The 19,189-nt window shown below is 43.9% G+C and overlaps 1 protein-coding gene across 1 annotated transcript; it reads right to left on the reverse strand.

The window, feature by feature from the left end:
• Positions 1–2,148: 2,148 nt before the first annotated feature.
• Positions 2,149–3,495, reverse strand: LOC123108554 (peroxidase 2). The gene is made up of 3 exons (XM_044530323.1): positions 3,295–3,495; positions 3,028–3,204; positions 2,149–2,922 (listed from the first exon to the last, which is right to left on the reverse strand). The coding sequence occupies exons 1-3, from the start codon at positions 3,493–3,495 to the stop codon at positions 2,359–2,361; spliced, it is 942 nt and encodes a 313-aa protein (XP_044386258.1). The 3' UTR covers positions 2,149–2,358.
• Between the last annotated feature and the right edge of the window lie 15,694 nt (positions 3,496–19,189).

Raw genomic sequence — 19,189 nt, forward strand, 5'->3', positions numbered from 1 at the left:
GGGTCAGGTGCGGCCCCCACAAGGGAGGAGGCCGAATTGGACTAGGGAACGGGGTGCCACCCCCTTTCCTTCTCCTACTCCATCTCCTTCCCCTTTTGCCCCTCCGGTAGAAGGAATAAAAAGTGGGGGCGAATCCTACTAGGACTGGAGTCCTAGTACGACTCCGCTCTCCTTGGCACGCCCCCTGTGGCCGGCCTCCTCCCCTCCTCCTTTATATACGGGGACAAGGGGGCACCCCAAAGCACAACAATTGTTCTCTTAGCCGTGTGCAGTGCCCCCATCCACAGTTTACTCCTCCGATCATAGCGTCGTAGTGCTTAGGCGAAGCCCTGCGCAGATCACATCACCATCACCATCACCACGCCGTCGTGTTGATGGAACTCTCCCTTTACTCTCTGCTGGATCAAGAGCTCGAGGGACGTCATCATGCTAAACGTGTGCTGAACACGGAGGTGTCGTACGTTCGGTACTTGAATCGGTTGGATCGTGAAGACGTTCAACTACATCAACCGCGTTACTAAACGCTTCTGCTTTCGGTCTACGAGGATACGTGGACACACTCTCCCCTCTCGTTGCTATGCATCTCCTAGTTAGATCTTTCGTGATCGTAGGAAAAAATTTGAATTACTACGTTCCCCAACAAAGCATCCTTTCCCTGCTCATGGTGGTACTAGAGTTCCCAAAATCTACCTTATTGTCATTGTGTTTCAACGCCAGCCTATACGCACTCTTAATCTAAAGAAAACCATTTTTCTCATGGTGCCAAGCAATAAAATCTCCATCTCCCACAGATTGAATAGGAAATTTTAAAATTTCCTCAACATCATGGTGATAAAACATGTGTGTGATGAAATTCTCTCATCCCATCTCCTAGACCCTCTCATGAATAACTCACACACCCATTTAAGCCTAGTTCAATTCTTCAAAACAGATTTTTTTTTTGTGGATATAATCTCTGGGAAGACAATTACCTCTCCAAATATTTATACTAGCACCATCAAAACACTTCAAATGACACCATTTTAAAGAAGCTTAAGGCCATGCATAACATTTTGCCAAGTCACCGACATCGCTTGCGGGAAGACCGTATCCAGGACATGCCCATGAGGATAATATTTTGCCTTCATCACCTTTGCACATAGTGGATGCTGATAAACCAATAACCAACAAACTTGGTTAGCCAGAAGCACATGATTAAATAATCTAAGATCATGAAATCCCATACCCGCTTCGCCTTTGGATCTCATTAGTTTATCCCAAGCCAGCCAATGAGTTCTCCTCCTATTCTCCTTATTGCCCCGGCAAAAGATCTCGATGAATTGGGATAATTCTTTTCTTGTTTTCCTTTTCGTTTTATTTTTTTGTCGGTTGTCTCCCGCCAACACTTCATGGATTACTGCCTCTATAGGGGTGTGTGTTGGGGGGGGGGGGTGGTTATAAAAAAGATATTGCAGAAAAGAGATCCGCTGGAGCATGTTCTTTGGTCCAACTCCCGCAATACCGAAAACTATTGAGGGGAGGGGAGATGTTAGGAATGATCTTACTTTGTATCTAATGAATGGAATAACAGCCCCTGTCATGACTAGCATTATGCAAAGACTATCATGTGGAGGTCTGTCAGTTGTAAACAGCCATGACCATTCCAACCAGCTAGTGGTGATAACATCAGCACTTGATGGAGGAGAAGGTTGGACTCTCCTAAAAAGGAAATGTATGTGAGTCATTCTATCATATAATCTTCCCAAATATAGTAGTACTCAAAAGCCACGTTGATAGTTCATGAGGAGATGTCATAGTGGGCATTGCCTTTCTCCTAACAACCCAGAGACAGGACGACTCTTTGTTATGTCTTGCTAGAATTTTTAACTGAACTATTAATTTTGATCTAATCGGATGAAAGAATGAACCCCGTTCCTTGAAAAGAGGTACAGATGTGTGGTGGAACAGATATGAAACACACGTGAAAAGTGTGAAAACTTGAACTTTTCGTGAAATTTCATTGGAATATTTGTGAACAATCTGTGAAACTTTGGGAAACTTGACATGATTATTGTATCTAGAAAATTATGAAATCATAAAAAAATTGACAAAATGTTTTATACAAAAACATATGTGAATAGGTTATGAATAATTAGCAAAGTATAGAAGAGAGTCAAATTGAAGAATAATGGGATCCAAAAAATTACAATAGGTACAAAAAAGGCAATAAATAATGGAGTATGTGGCACCACAAGTTGCTGCAAAGACATGGATGGCTCATTTTGTGGAGAGAAAAATGTAGCTAATTCCGATATCAAAGCAGCAGGTTGATGCATGGTCGACGCTATCATTTCGGTGCAAATGGCCGGCTGGCAATTCTTAGTTCGCCCTCGAGCAGATGCGCCTGACCTGACCCTGTGGGAAAATCAAGGGGCTGATGTTCCCCATCTTCACCATGGCTGCGGCAAAGGCATTGTTGAACGCATCCTGGTTAGATGCGAAGCCGTCAATGATGTCTTCGGTGGCACCACCGGCAAGGGTGTAGAGCACCTGGTCGGAGTGTAGGAGCCCCTTATTGAGCTTGAGGTTGACGAAGTAGGCGTTGTCGAACATGTCCGGGGTCGTATCGTCCAATGGGGCCAAGTTGCTGTCGCCAGAGCCGGTTAGCTGAGGGCAGGTGGCCTTGCGCGACGTCGCCAAGGCCGGGTCAATGTTCTCCTCGCTGTAGAGCCTGGTCCTGAAGTTCTTGCACTGCGCTCTCCCTATGGTGTGCGCACCAGAGAGGGCGACCATATCGGTGTGGTTGAGCCCCTTGGCGGCGAAGCGGGTGATGAGGTCGGTGACGCTAAGTGACGGGGCAGGCAGGTCATGGTTGGCCAGTGTCTCGCTAGCCGTGTCGGAGTCCCTCCTCCCCAGAGAGACTGTCCATGACGGCCCTCCTACCTACACAAGTGAAGCCGATGAGTACTAACCTCAGTTCAAAACCGTGACACACATGCAAACAGATTATTAATTAAAAAGGGGTTGAAAGATCATATTAGTTCTTACCGCGACGACGGAATCGCGAGCGGCGACGGCGAGGATGTCGGCGCAGGAGACGGTGCGCTTGCACGCCTGCTCCACATTGGACTTGATTTGGTCGATGACGTCGAAGCCTCGCAGCGATCCCACGTTCCCGAACGCGTTCCGCTCGTTGCCAGCCAGCAGAACGGACGCGTCGCAGCCCTGCTTGTACGTAGCCAGGCACGGTTAACCGCTGGTGTTCAGCAAATGAAATCGATCCAAACAATAACAAGTAGTGTGTGAAGGACTTGCTTGGACAAAGCAGTCATGGAAGTGCAGCCGGAGCAGCGACGCAGCCATGCGGGGGTCGCTGCTCACGGCGGCCACCACACCGTTCTTGATGGTGGCCTGCGCCCCGGGGCACGACGCGTCGTAGAACGTCGTGGACATCTGCGCCGACGCCACCGCAGCCAGGCACAGGAGCAACACCACCGACAGAGATGAAGACGCCATCACAACTACCTGCGTGTTGGTCGCTATAGGCCGGAGAGCTATTTACTTTTGTGGTGGATGCGGATGTAATGGCCTGCATTTCATGCAGATATATATAGCTATTCCTAGGATTTTTGTGGCGTTCCATCTACTGCTAGGCGCTAGCTGTTTGATCTACATCGTGCACGGATGTATTTTGCATAGAGGCAAATTAATTAGAGTAGACATGTTTTGCGGGGAGTTAATTAATTTGGATATCACTACTAGCAAGTAGACATGTTTTGCTAAGTACGTGCACGGATCGATGTATCATGCATAGATGGCACTCAAGTCAACGAAATTCAGAAAGTACATACACTTTCTTTTTCGTGCGGGGGAAATTATTCCACATTATTGCAAGGTATAGCTTTGTCCTAAGTCAACTTCCCGATTTTTTTTTTGAAAAAACAAAAACTTCCCTATATTATTTTTTGACCAAGTGTTGCATAATGTACTATGCTTCGTGCGTGCACGGGCGTGTATGTCATGCATACAGCGCACGGTCATAGCAGACCTGGAATCGAATATCCAACGTCGATTCAACGTCTTAGACTACGGCAACATACGCGTCATTCTACATTCGATGTATCCGATGATCTTTTTTGGAGTCTGAACGAGGGTAGCAAGAGAGAGATCGTGTAACACTTCCTTGATTATTGATTGGGGTTACACAGAGTATTTGACAAAAAACTATCATATTAGGAGTTGCCGTCCTACAGAACTATCACATTCAAAAAAGTGACCGATAACTATCAATTTTTTTTAATTTTGTAACTAAAAACTATCACTTTTGAAAAATTGCAAGTTTAGACGATTTAAACGCGTTTATGACAGACATGGCCCACCCATCAGGGCTGACGGCGACAAAGTTAGCCCCGTTTGTTGTGACCGTCAAGTTGGCCGTTATGACAAGTGGGGCCCACACGTCATCGTCAACCTTCCTCCTCCTCCTTCTCCCGTCTCTCTCGGGCATTTCGTCAAGCACCTTCTGTGCATCTAAGGGAAAGAGGCGATGGAGGCGAGGTCGCGTTGGAGGTGGCGAGCGTGCTCGGCGCCACCGTGTCTGAGCTATAGGCGTGCGACGGCGGCGTGCTGCCGCTGGCCGAGGACCTCCTCCTCGCGCCCCGGTAACGACAACAGCATGCAGCGGTGCTGACCCGATGTTGCATGCAGACGGTAGCTGGCAAGCTTGCACCTGCTCCGGGCGCGCGCGGTGGCGAATGTCCGCGGCGTTGGCCAGCGGCGAGGCGCTCAGCCATGAGGACGGAGAGGTTCGTGGAGGCGGAGGCGCTAGACGGAGGAAAGCACGCGCGCGCCGGTGCGCAGCAGCAGGAGGACCAAAGCAGGGGCAGCAGCGAAGAAGCCAGCATGCGATGGGAAGTATCTTGAGGGCTCGCCGGAGTTTCTGTCGAGGCGGGGGCGCGAGGCACAGAGGCGCCATGGCTGCACGAGCTCGTGTCGCGTGCGAGCAAGGGAGAGGACGGGTAGCTCGGGCGCTGCGGCGGTGCGTGGTTTTGGCGCACGCCTGCGCGGTATAGGGGGGCGGTGTGGCTCGGTCCTGGGGTCAGGGATGGCAGCTGGATGAGCACGCTCACGTCCGTCATAAGTTGTTTGTTGAAATACCAAAGAGAGAGAGGAGGAGGAAGAAGAAGATTGATGTGGGCCCCACTTGTCATAACGGTCAACACTAATGGTCAAAACAAACATAGTTGACTTTGCCGCCATGTCAGCCCTGGCGAGTGGGTCCCGCATGTCATAAATGTGTTTAAATCGTCTAAACTTGCCATTTTTTAAAAGTGGTAGTTTTTAGTCACAAAATTAGAATTTTTTGGTAGTTATCAGTCACTTTTTTGAATGTGGTAGTTCTGTGGGACGGTAACCGCTAGTGTTGTAGTTTTTTGTCAAATACTCGGTTACACAAGTACATATATACTGGCTGTTACAACAGAATTACACTAGTCTAGCCTAAGGAATAGGACCACTACAGAAGCACGTTCGCTAACACCCCACCGCAGTCATGTCGTCGATGCCTGAGGAGACACAGAGACTGGACCTGAAGCGCTGGAAAACGGATGTCGGAAAACCCTTCGTCATGATATCGGCTAGCTGTTGAGCTGTTGGAACATGTACAACACGGAACTCGCCAAGGGCCCACCTTTTCCTGGACGAAATGAATGTCAAGCTCTATGTGCTTCGTCCTCCGATGATGAACCGGATTAAAAGACATGTACACGGCTGATACATTATTGCAGAAGATGACCGTGGCCTTCGATTGAGAGACGGAGAGCTCACCAAGCAGCTGCCTCAACCATACACAATGAGCGACCGCATTCGCCAGGGCGCGGTATTCTGCTTCTGCACTGGATCGAGAGATGATGACTTGTCACTTTTGGAGGACCAGCTGACGAGCGTGTCACCAAGATACAGGCAGTAACCAGAGGTAGACCGGCGAGTGTCAGGGCACCCAGCCCAGTTCGCGTCCGAATACGCAATGATGTATGTCGATGAAGATGCTAGAAGAAGAAGAAGGCCATGCTGGAGCGTGCCGCGGACATACCGCAGAATACGCTTGATGAGGGCGCGGTGACTGTCCCGCGGGTCATGCATGTGAAGGCAAACTTGTTGCACCGCATACGCCAGATCCGGACGCGTCATTGTGAGATATTGCAAGCCGTCGGCAAGGCTGCGACACTCTGATAGGTCGGACACGGGAGCGCCGGCGGCAGCGGCGACCTTTGGGTCCATGTCCACTGGTGTTGAGGCAGCATGGCATTGGGACATGCCGGCGCGGCGAAGAAGCTCCTCGGCATACTGGGCCTGGTTGAGGAAGAACCCCCGTGCTGTACGCTACACACGGATGCCGAGGAAGTAGTGAAGATCGCCCATATCTGTCATGGCAAACTCCTGTTGTAGCTTGTCGACGATGGAGCGAAGAAGGGGCGTTGAGGATGCCGCAAGTACGTTATCATCAACGTACAGAAGAAGATGGGTGATGACCCACAAGTGTAGGGGATCTATCGTAGCCTTTTTGATAAGTAAGAATGTCGAACCCAACGAGGAGCAGAAGGAAATGATAAGCAGTTTTCAGTAAGGTATTCTTTGCAAGCACTGAAATTAATGGTAACAGATAGTTTTGTGATAAGGTAATTTGTAACGAGTAGCAAGTAATAAAAGTAAATAAGGTGCAGCAAGATAGCCCAATCCTTTTTGTAGCAAAGGACAAGCCTGGACAAACTCTTATATGAAGTAAAGCGCTCCTGAGGACACATGGAAATTATCATCAAGCTAGTTTTCATCACGATCATATGATTCGCGTTCGGTACTTTGATAATTTGATATGTGGGTGGACCGGTGCTTGGGTGTTGTCCTTACTTGGACAAGCATCCCACTAATGATTAACCCCCATTGCAAGCATCCGCAACTACAACAGAAGTATTAAGGTAAACCTAACCATAGCATGAAATGTATGGATCCAAATCAGCCCATCACGAAGCAATGCATAAACTAGGGTTTAAGCTTCTGTCACTCTAGCAACCCATCATCTACTTATTACTTCCCAATGCCTCCCTCTAGGCCCAAACAATGGTGAAGTGTCATGTAGTCGACGTTCACATGACACCACTAGAGGGATGACAACATACATCTCATCAAAATATCGAATGAATACCAAATTCACATGACTACTAATAGCAAGACTTCTCTCATGTCCTCAGGAACAAACGTAATTACTCACAAAGCATATTCATGTTCATAATCAGAGGGGTATTAATATGCATAATGGATCTCAACATATGATCTTCCACCAAGTAAACCAACTAGCATCAACTACAAGGAGTAATCAACACTACTAGCAACCCACAGGTACCAATCTAAGGTTTGGATACAAAGATTGGATACAAGAGATGAACTAGGGTTTGAGATGAGATGGTGTTGGTGAAGATGTTGATGGAGATTGACCCCCTCCCGATGAGAGGATCATTGGTGATGACGATGGTGATGATTTCCCCTTGTCGGAGGGAAGTGTCCCCGACAGAACAACTCTGTTGGAGCCCTAGATTGGTTCCGCCAAGGTTCCGCCTCGTGGCGGTGGAGTTTCGTCCCGAAAGCTTGCTTATTATTTTTTAATCAGACGAAAGACCTCATATAGCAGAAGAAGGGCATCGAAGGGCCACCAGGGGGCCCACGAGGCAGGGGGCACACCCAGGGGGGTAGGGCGCGCCCCCCACCCTCGTGGCTAGGGTGTGGGCCCCCTCTGCTATTTTCTTCGCTCAGTATTTTTTATTATTTCCAAAAATAACTTCTGTGGAGTTTTAGTACTTTTGGAGTTGTGCGGAATAGGTATCTAATATTTGCTCCTTTTCCAGCCCAGAATTTCAGCTGCCGGCATTCTCCCTCTTTATGTAAACCTTGTAAAATAAGATAGAATAGGCATAAGTACTGTGTAATAACAGCCCATAATGCAATAAATATCGATATAAAAGCATGATGCAAAATGGATGTCAACTCCCCCAAGCTTAGACCTCGCTTGTCCTCAAGCGAAAGCCGAAATCGAAAAAAATGTTCACATGTTTAGAGATAGAGGCGTCGATAAAAATAAAATACGGATATATATATATATATATATAGTCATATGATCTCTTATGCTAAAGTAACAATTCAATCACAATTTCAAGTATGAATCGTAAACTTCGTTGAGAACCAACAAACTCTAATCTCAGTCATTGAGGCAATTGCAATTTATCATAACATAGGAAAGAGTCAACATAAGAGCTTTTCAGCAAGTCCACATACTGAACTATCATTTAGTCTTTCACAATTGTTAACACTCACGCAATATTTATGGGTATGGAGTTTTAATCGAACACAAAGAAAGATAGGGGCTTATAGTTTTGCCTCCCAACGTTTTACCTCATGGGTAATGTCAACCATAATAGTTCATGAAAACTCACGTCCAATTAGCTATATATATCTGGATCTTTCCAACACATTGTGCTTGCCAAAGGATAAAATACAAAAGGAAAGGTGAAGATCACCATGACTCTTATATAAGGTAGAAGATAAAAGTAAAAGATAGGCCCTTCATAGAGGGAAGCAGAGGTTGTCATGCGCTTTTATGGTTGGATGCACAAAATCTTAATGCAAAAGAACGTCACTTTATATTGCCACTTGTGATGTGGACCTTTATTATGCAGTCCGTCACTTTTATTTCTTCCACATCACAAGATCATATAAAGCTTATTTTCTCCACATTAATAAGTCATACATATTTAGAGAGAAATATTTATTGCTTGCACCGATGACAACTTACTTGGAGGATCTTACTCAATCCATAGGTAGATATGGTGGACTCACACGGCAGAACTGGGTTTAGGGATATTTAGAAGCACAAGTAGTATTTCTACTTGGTGCAGAGAACTTGGCTAGCATGAGAGGGAAAGGCAAGCTCAACATGCTGGATGATCCATGACAATATAATGTATCTCAGATGTAAGAAAACATAACCCATTACGTTGTCTTCCTTGTCCAATATCAACTCTTTAGCATGTCATATTTTAGTGAGTGCTCACAATCATAAAAGATGTCCAAGATAGCATATTTATATGTGAAAACCTCTCTTTCTTTATTACTTCCTATTAATTGCAACGGTGACCAAAACTATGTTTGTCAACTCTCAACAACTTTTAATCATCATACTCTTTATATGTGAAGTCATTACTCTCCATAAGATCAATATGATCTCTTTTTATTTCTTTTTATTCTTTATTTTTCTTTTATTCACTCATAATCATAGCAAGATAATCAAGCCCTTGACTCAACACTAATCTTTATTATATAGCTCACGGACTCGATTACAAAGAGGGATCATAAAGCAAAACTCACAACTACATCATACTAAAACTTTATTCTACTAGATCAAGATATTACCAAAAGGATTGAACTAACACTAGTAGAAAATAGAGCTTTAGCGCCGGTTCGTAAGGGCCTTTAGTGCCGGTTCCATAACCGGCACTAAAGGGTGGGCACTAAAGCCCCCCCTCCCCTTAGTACCGGTTCGGCACGAACCGGCGCTAAAGTGCCACCACGTGGCGTGAGCTCGCGCCCTGGTATGAGGGACCTTTAGTACCGGTTGGTGTTACCAACCGGTACTAAAGGTTTTTTTTTTGAAAATTTTGGAAAAAAAATTTGATTTTTTTTCGATTTTTAATTTTTCTGAATTATTTGATGATTTAGTCTCTAATCACCTCTCTTAACTGCTCAAGTGTGGATCACTCATTCCAAATCGCCTGACTTCCCGGCCGGTCACCCATCCTCTCACTCCCCCAGCCTGAGCACGCTTAACTTCGGAGTTCTATTCCCCTACATTCCAAGTCTGCACTTGTTGTTTTCCTGACAAATGTAAGCTGTCAATCCTATTAACCCTCAGCAGTTTAGCTTGAGCATTAGGTCACACGTTTCACCGTTTGAGTCTAAAACTATTTTTCTAAAAAACAGTAATTATTTAGTAACACTAATATTTCTTGAATAAGTTTGACCATAGTTTGACCACTGTTTGACCATAGTTTGACCAGATTTGACCAAAATTTAAAAAATTGAAATAATTATTTAGTAAGACTAATATTCTTGAGTAATTATGTAGTAACATTAATACTTCTAGAATAAGTAGTTTGACCAGATTTAGTACCGGTTGGTAACACCCCTTTAGTACCGGTTCATGGCACAAACCGGTACTAAAGGTTAGCCCTTAGTACTAGTTTGTGACATGAGCCGGTACTAAAGGTGATCGTGGGGCCCCGGCCTGACGCCAGCCTGCCATCACCCCTTTAGTACCGGTTCGTGGCACGAACCGGTACTAAAGGTTCAACACGAACCGGCATTAATGCATAGCCATTCGAACCGGCACTAATGGTACCATTAGTACCGGGCTAAAATCAAACCGGCACTAATGTGTCTCACATTAGGTCCTTTTTCTACTAGTGTAAGAAAACGGTAAAGATAAAAGTGATGGCGATACGATACCGGGGCACTCCCCCAAGCTTGGCAGTTGCCAAGGGGAGTGCCCATACCAGATACTCAGTTCTTCTTTGTTGGTGAAGAAGGTGGAGTTGTTGATGATGGATAGTCGCACATCGAGCGTAGGAGGTCCTCCAACTTGCGGATAATGCCCTTGAGTGCGATGATATGCTCCTTCAACAAAATATTTTCACGTGTGAGATACTTGTTTTGTATACGAGCTAACTCAATCATCTTGAAAGCTTCGATCTCAGTTGGGGTAAGAAGATTGTGATCAAGTTGAAGGATGTCTTCTGCTGTCGGAATTTGGTCCTCCATGGCCTTCTTGATCCCTTCATCCTTATTGATCTCCATAGGTTCTTCCCTCTTCAATTATACCTTCATTAGCCAAGCATCTTTGTCACCATTGTTGGAGGAGGGGGACGACATGATGCCTGGCCTTGACAACCCTAACAGAAAACATCTTGAAACAAGAACAGACGATATTTGCGTGGTATGGTGGTCAAAACATTCGAGAGATTATATAATGACTTTTTACCAACCAAAAGAAGTATCTTGCAAGAAAACGGAGTCCGGAGAGCACATGAGGTGCCATCGAGGCAAGGGGCGCGCCCAGGGGGGTAGGGCGCGCCCTCCACCCTCGTGGAAGCCTCGTGTCCTTCTCGGACTGCTTCTTGTTTTCCTATTTTCTTAAATATTCCAAAACAAAGAAATATTGCCATTAGAACTGTTTTGGAGTCGGTTTACTTACCGTAAAATGTACCTATTCCTTTTCGGAGTCTGAAACGTTCCGGAAAGTGTCCCTTATGTATTCCTCCAGGGTTACGGTTTCAATAATATTAGTTTCACCATTTATGGGATTACCTAAGATATAATGTTTGATTCTTTGACCGTTCACCACCTTCGGATTTGTGCCTTCGAAGTTGTTGATTTTTATGGACCGGGACGATAGAGCTCCTCAATAACGTAAGGACCTTACCATTTAGAGAGAAGTTTGCCTACAAAAAATCTTAAACGAGAGTTGTATAGCAATACATAATTACCTACATTAAACTCACGCTTTTGTATCCTTTTGTCATGCCATCTTTTAACTTTTTCTTTAAACAGTTTGGCATTCTCATAGGCTTGGGTTCTCCATTCATCTAGTGAGCTAATGTCAAATAACCTCTTCTCATCGGCAAGTTTAAAATCATAATTGAGCTCTTTAATGGCCCAATATGCCTTATGTTCTAGCTCAAGAGGTAAGTGACATGCTTTGCCATAAACCATTTTATACGGAGACATACCCATAGGATTTTTATATGCAGTTCTATAGGTCCATAATGCATCATCAAGTTTCTTGGACCGATTCTTCCTAGATCTATTAACGGTCTTTTGCAAAATTAATTTGAGCTCTCTATTACTCAATTCTACTTGACCACTAGACTGTGGGTGATAAGGAGATGCAATTCTATGGTTAACATCATACTTAGCAAGCATTTTACTAAAAGCACCATGAATAAAATGTGAACCACCGTCAGTCATTAAATATCTAGGGACTCCAAACCTCGGAAAAATAACTTTAAGCATCTTAATAGAGGTGTTATGATCAGAACTACTAGTTGGAATAGCTTCTACCCACTTAGTAACGTAATCAACAGCAACTAAAATATGTGTATACCCGTTAGAGGTAGGAAAAGGTCCCATATAATCAAAGCCCCAAACATCAAATGGTTCAATAACCAGTGAATAATTCATAGGCATTTCTTGACGTCTACTAATATTACCAATTCTTTGACATTCATCACAAGACAAGACAAGACAAACTTACGGGCATCCTTGAAGAGAGTAGGCCAATAAAAACCGGATTGCAATACCTTATGTGCAGTTCTATCTCCAGCATGGTGTCCTCCAGAAGCCTCGGAGTGACACTTGCGTAGGATCTGTTCCTGTTCATGCTCAGGTACACAATGTCTAATAATACCATTTACACCTTTATAAAGATGTGGGTCATACCAAAAGTAATGTCTCAAATCATAGAAGAACTTTATAAGTTTAGCAACAATATAATTAGCACAACCAGCATACCATGGAGCAGTTCGAGAAGCATTTATGACATTTAATTGTTCATCAGGAAAGCTATCATCAATAGGTAGTGGGTCATCAAGAACATTTTCTAACCTAGACAAGTTGTCTGCAACGGATTTCTCAGCTCTCTTTCTATCAATAATATGCAAATCAAATTCTTGTAGCAGGAGAACCCATCTAATAAGCCTAGGTTTAGCATCTTTCTTTTCCATAAGGTATTTAATAGAAGCATGATCAGTGTGAATAGTTACTTTAGAATCAACAATATAAGGTCTGAACAAGCAAATACAATTGCTAAGAATTCCTTTTCAGTGGTAGCATAATTTCTTTGGGCATTGTCTAGAGTTTTACTAGCATATTGAATAACATTTAATTTCTTATCAACTCTTTGCCCTAGAACAGCACCTACAGCATAATCACTAGCATCACACATAATTTCAAAGGGTAAATTCCAATCAGCTGGCTGAACAATAGGTGCAGAAATCAATGCTTTCTTAAGTATTTCAAATGCTTCTACACAATCATCATCAAAGACAAATGGAATATATTTTTGTAATAGGTTAGTCAGAGGCTGAGAAATTTTTGATAAGTCCTTAATGAACCTCCTATAAAAACCGGCATGACCAAGGAAACTTCTTATACCTTTGATGTCCTTGGGACACGACATCTTTTCAATAGCATCGACTTTAGCTTTATCAACTTTAATATCTCTTTCAGAAATTTTATGCCCCAAGACAATACCTTCATTAACCATAAAGTGGCACTTCTCCCAGTTCAAGACAAGATTATTTTCTTCACATCTCTGCAAAACTCGATCAAGGTTGCTCAAGCAATCATCAAAAGAGGATCCATAAACAGAGAAATTGTCCATGAGAACCTCAGAAATCTTTTCACAAAAGTCATAGAATATAGCCATCATGCATCTTTGAAAGGTAGCTGGTCCATTACATAAACCAAAAGGCATACGTCTATAAGAAAAAGTACCAAAAGGGCAAGTAAAAGTGGTCTTTGCTTGATCATCAGCTGACACAGGTATTTGAGAGAAGCCAGAGTAACCATCTAGAAAGCAAAAATGTGTATGGTTGGATAATATTTCTAGCATTTGATCAATAAAAGGCAAAGGGTAATGATCTTTTTAGTAGCTTTATTTAATATGCGGAAATCAATTACGATCCTATAACCTGTAATAATTCTTTGCGGGGTCAATTCATCTTTATCATTAGGAACAACAGTAATACCTCCCTTCTTAGGGACACAATGGACAGGACTTACCCACTGACTATCAGCAATGGGATAAATTATATCTGCCTCAAGGAGCTTTAATATTTCCTTTCTTACCACTTCTTTCATCTTAGAATTCAGCCGTCGTTGGTGATCAATAATTGGTTTGGCGTCTTTCTCTAAATTTATTTTGTGTTGACATAGAGTGGGACTAATGCCCTTAAGATCATCAAGACTATATCCAATAGCAGCACAATGCTTCTTCAGAGTTTTCAAAAATTTCTCTTCCTCCTTCTCTGAAAGGTTAGCACTAATAATAACATGATATATCTTATTTTCATCAAGATAAGCATATTTAAGAGTATCAGGTAATGGTTTAAGCTCAAACACGGGATCACCCTTGGGTGGAGGAGGATCCCCTGGGATTTCAACAGGCAAGTTGTGTTTCAGAATAGGTCCCTATTTAAAGAATACTTCATCTATTTCCCTTCTTTCATTCATGAACAGATCATTTTCAAGGTCTAGTAAATATTGTTCTAAAGGATCAGTAGGAGGCACGACAATAGAAGCAAGACCAATAATTTCATCTTTACTAGGCAATTCCTCATCACGGGGTTGTTGATACGTCTCTGTTGTATCTACTTTTCCAAACACTTTTTCCCTTGTTTTGGACTCTAACTTGCATGATTTGAATGGAACTAACCCCGACTGACGCTGTTTTCAGCAGAATTAGCATGGTGTTATGTATGTGCAGAAACAAACGTTCTCGGAATGACCTGAAACTTCACGGAGCGACTTTTCAGAAAATATGAAAAATACCTGCAAAATATGAAGGCCAGGGGGCCCACCACCTCTCCACGAGGGTGGGGGCGCGCCTGCCCCCTAGGGCACGCCCCCCGACCTCGTGGGCCCCCTGTTGCCTCTCCGACTCCAACTCCAACTCCATATATTGTGTTTTGGGGAGAAAAAAATCAGAGAGAAGAAATCATTACGTTTTACGATACGGAGCCGCCGCCAAGCCCTAAAACCTCTTGGGAGGGTTGATCTGGAGTCCGCTCAGGGCTTCGGAGAGGGGAATCCGTCGCCATCGTCATCATCAAACATCCTCCATCACCAATTTCATGATGCTCACCGCCGTGCGTGAGTAATTCCATCGCAGGCTTGCTGGACGGTGATGGGTTGGATGGGATCTATCATGTAATCGAGTTAGTTTTGTTAGGGTTTGATCCCTAGTATCCACTATGTTCTAAGATTGATGTTGCTATTACTTTGCTATGCTTAATGCTTGTCACTAGGGCCCGAGTGCCATGATTTCAGATCTGAACCTATTATGTTTTCATCAATATATGAGAGTTCTAGATCCTATCTTGCAAGTCTATAGTCACCTATTATGTGTTATGATCCGTTAACCCCGAAGTGACAATAATCAGGATACTTACCGGTGATGACCGTAGTTTGAGCAGTTCATGTATTCACTATGTGTTAATGCTTTGTTCTGGTACTCTATTAAAAGGAGGCCTTAATATCCCTTAGTTTCCGTAAGGACCCCGCTGCCATGGGAGGGTAGGACAAAAGATGTCATGCAAGTTCTTTTCCATAAGCATGTATGACTACATTCGGAATACATGCCTACATTACATTGATCAACTGGAGCTAGTTCTGTGTCACCCTAGGTTATGACTGTTACATGATGAACCGCATTCGGCATAATTCTCCATCACTGATCCATTGCCTACGAGCTTTCCATATATTGTTCTTCGCTTATTTACTTTTCCGTTGTTATAGCTATCATCACTACAAATACCAAAAACACTAATTTTACTACCGTTACCTTTTGCTATCGTTACCACTAGTATCATATTACTTTGTGATACGTCTCCGTCGTGTCTACTTTTCCAAACACTTTTGCCCTTGTTTTGGACTCCAACTTGCATGATTTGAATGGAACTAACCCGGACTGACGCTGTTTTCAGCAGAATTACCATGGTGTTATTTATGTTCAGAAACAAACGTTCTCGGAATGACCTGAAACTTCACGGAGCGACTTTTTAGAAAATATGAAAAATACCTGCAAAAGATGAAGGCCAGGGGGCCCACCACCTCTCCACGAGGGTGGGGGCGCGCCCCCAGACCTCGTGGGCCCCTGTTGCCTCTCCGACTCCAACTCCAACTCCATATATTGTGTTTTGGGGAGAAAAAAATCAGAGAGAAGAAATCAACGCGTTTTATGATACAGAGCCGCCGCCAAGCCCTAAAACCTCTCGGGAGGGCTGATCTGGAGTCCGTTTGCGGCTCCGGAGAGGGGAATCCGTCACAATCGTCATCATCAACCATCCTCCATCACCAATTTCATGATCCTCACCGCCGTGCATGAGTAATTCCATCGTAGGCTTGCTGGACGGTGATGGGTTGGATGGGATCTATCATGTAATCGAGTTAGTTTTGTTAGGGTTTGATCCCTGGTATCCACTATGTTCTGAGATTGATGTTGCTATTACTTTGCTATGCTTAATGCTTGTCACCTGGGCCCAAGTGCCATGATTTCAGATCTGAACCTATTATGTTTTCATCAATATATGAGAGTTCTAGATCCTATCTTGCAAGTCTATAGTCACCTATTATGTGTTATGATCCGTTAACCCCGAAGTGACAATAATCGGGATACTTACCGGTGATGACCGTAGTTTGAGCAGTTCATGTATTCACTATGGTATAATGCTTTGTTCTGGTACTCTATTAAAAGGAGGCCTTAATATTCCTTAGTTTCCTTAAGGACCCCGCTGCCACGGGAGGGTAGGACAAAAGATGTCATGCAAGTTCTTTTCCATAAGCACGTATGACTATATTCGGAATACATGCCTACATTACATTGATGAACTGGAGCTAGTTCAATGTCACCCTAGGTTATGACTGTTACATGATGAACCGCATTCGGCATAATTCTCCATCACTGATCCATTGCCTATGAGCTTTCCATATACTGTTCTTCGCTTATTTACTTTTCCGTTGCTATAGCTATCATCACTACAAAATACCAAAAACACTACTTTTACTACCGTTACCTTTTGCTATCTTTACCACTACTATCATATTACTTTGTGATACGTCTCCGTCGTATCTACTTTTCCAAACACTTTTGCCCTTGTTTTGGACTCTATCTTGCATGATTTGAATGGAACTAACCCCGACTGACGCTGTTTTCAGCAGAATTACCATGGTGTTATTTATGTGCAGAAACAAACGTTCTCGGAATGACCTAAAACTTCATGGAGCGACTTTTCATGAAATATGAAAAATACCTGCAAAAGATGAAGGCCAAGGGGCCCACCACCTCTCCACGAGGGTGGGGGCACGCCCCCCGACCTCATGGGCCCCTGTTGCCTCTCTGACTCCAACTCCAACTCCATATATTGTGTTTCGGGGAGAAAAAAATCAGAGAGAAGAAATCATCATGTTTTATGATACGGAGCCGCCGCCAAGCCCTAAAACCTCTCGGGAGGGCTGATCTGGAGTGCGTTCGGGGCTCCGGAGAGGGGAATCCGTCGCAATCGTCATCATCAACCATCCTCCATCACCAATTTCATGATGCTCACCGCCGTGCGTGAGTAATTCCATCGTAGGCTTGCTGGACGGTGATGGGTTGGATGGGTTCTATCATGTAATCGAGTTAGTTTTGTTAGGGTTTGATCCCTAGTATCCACTATGTTCTGAGATTGATGTTGCTATTACTTTGCTATGCTTAATGCTTGTCACTTGGGCCCTAGTGCCATGATTTCAGATCTGAACCTATTATGTTTTCATCAATATATGAGAGTTCTAGATCCTATCTTGCAAGTCTATAGTCACCTATTATGTTTTATGACCCTTAACCCCGAAGTGACAATAATCGGGATAATTACCGGTGATGACCGTAGTTTGAGCAGTTCATGTATTCACTATGGTATAATGCTTTGTTCTGGTACTCTATTAAAAGGAGGCCTTAATATCCCTTAGTTTCCGTAAGGACCCCGCTGCGACGGGAGGGTAGGACAAAAGATGTCATGCAAGTTCTTTTCCATAAGCACGTATGACTATATTCGGAATACATGCCTACATTACATTGATGAACTAGAGCTAGTTCAGTGTCACCCTAGGTTATGACTGTTACATGATGAACCGCATTCGGCATAATTCTCCATCACTGATCCATTGCCTACGAGCTTTCCGTATACTATTCTTCGCTTATTTACTTTTCCGTTGCTATAGCTATCATCACTACAAAATACCAAAAACACTACTTTTACTACCGTTAGCTTTTGCTATCTTTACCACTACTATCATATTACTTTGTGATACGACTCCGTCGTATCTACTTTTCCAAACACTTTTGCCCTTGTTTTGGACTCTAACTTGCATGATTTGAATGGAACTAACCCCGACTGACGCTGTTTTCAGCAGAATTACCATGGTGCTATTTATGTGCAGAAACAAACGTTCTCGGAATGACCTGAAACTTCACGGAGCGACTTTTCAGAAAATATGAAAAATACCTGCAAAAGATGAAGGCCAGGGGGCCCACCACCTCTCCATGAGGGTGGGGGCGCGCCTGCCCCCTAGGGCACGCCCCCCGACCTCATGGGCCCCCTGTTGCCTCTCCGACTCCAATTCCAACTCCATATATTGTGTTTTGCGGAGAAAAAATCAGAGAGAATAAATCATCACGTTTTATGATACGGAGCCGCCGCCAAGCCCTAAAACCTCTCGGGAGGGCTGATCTGGAGTCCGCTTAGGGCTCCGGAGAGGGGAATCCGTCGCCATCGTCATCATCAACCATCCTCCATCACCAATTTCATGATGCTCGGCGCCGTGCGTGAGTAATTCCATCGCAGGCTTGCTGGACGGTGATGGGTTGGATGGGATCTATCATGTAATCGAGTTAGTTTTGTTAGGGTTTGATCCCTACTATCCACTATGTGCTGAGATTGATGTTGCTATGAATTTGCCATGCTTAATGCTTGTCACTAGGGCCCGAGTGCCATGATTTCAGATCTGAACCTATTATGTTTTCATCAATATATGAGATTTCTTGATCCTATCTTGCAAGTCTATAGTCACCTATTATGTGTTATTATTCGTTAACCCCGAAGTGACAATAATCGGGATACTTACCGGTGATGACCATAGTTTGAGGAGTTCATGTATTCACTATGTGTTAATGCTTTGTTCTGGTACTCTATTAAAAGGAGGCGTTAATATCCCTTAGTTTCCGTAAGGACCCTGCTGCCACGGGAGGGTAGGACAAAAGATGGCATGCAAGTTCTTTTCCATAAGCACGTATGACTATATTCGGAATACATGCCTACATTATATCAATCAACTAGAGCTAGTTATGTGTCAC

Source organism: Triticum aestivum, chromosome 5A (genome assembly GCF_018294505.1).
Source record: "Triticum aestivum cultivar Chinese Spring chromosome 5A, IWGSC CS RefSeq v2.1, whole genome shotgun sequence".
NCBI classification, from domain to species: Eukaryota; Viridiplantae; Streptophyta; class Magnoliopsida; order Poales; family Poaceae; genus Triticum; species Triticum aestivum.

Coding starts and splice junctions, on each gene's coding strand:
- LOC123108554 (XM_044530323.1), bottom strand. CDS start 3,495: ATGGCGTCTTCATCTCTGTCGGTGGTGTTGCTCCTGTGCCTGGCTGCG. Junction 3,205..3,294: donor TCCATGACTGCTTTGTCCAA/GCAAGTCCTTCA, acceptor ACGTACAAGCAG/GGCTGCGACGCGTCCGTTCT. Junction 2,923..3,027: donor CTCGCGATTCCGTCGTCGCG/GTAAGAACTAAT, acceptor TCACTTGTGTAG/GTAGGAGGGCCGTCATGGAC.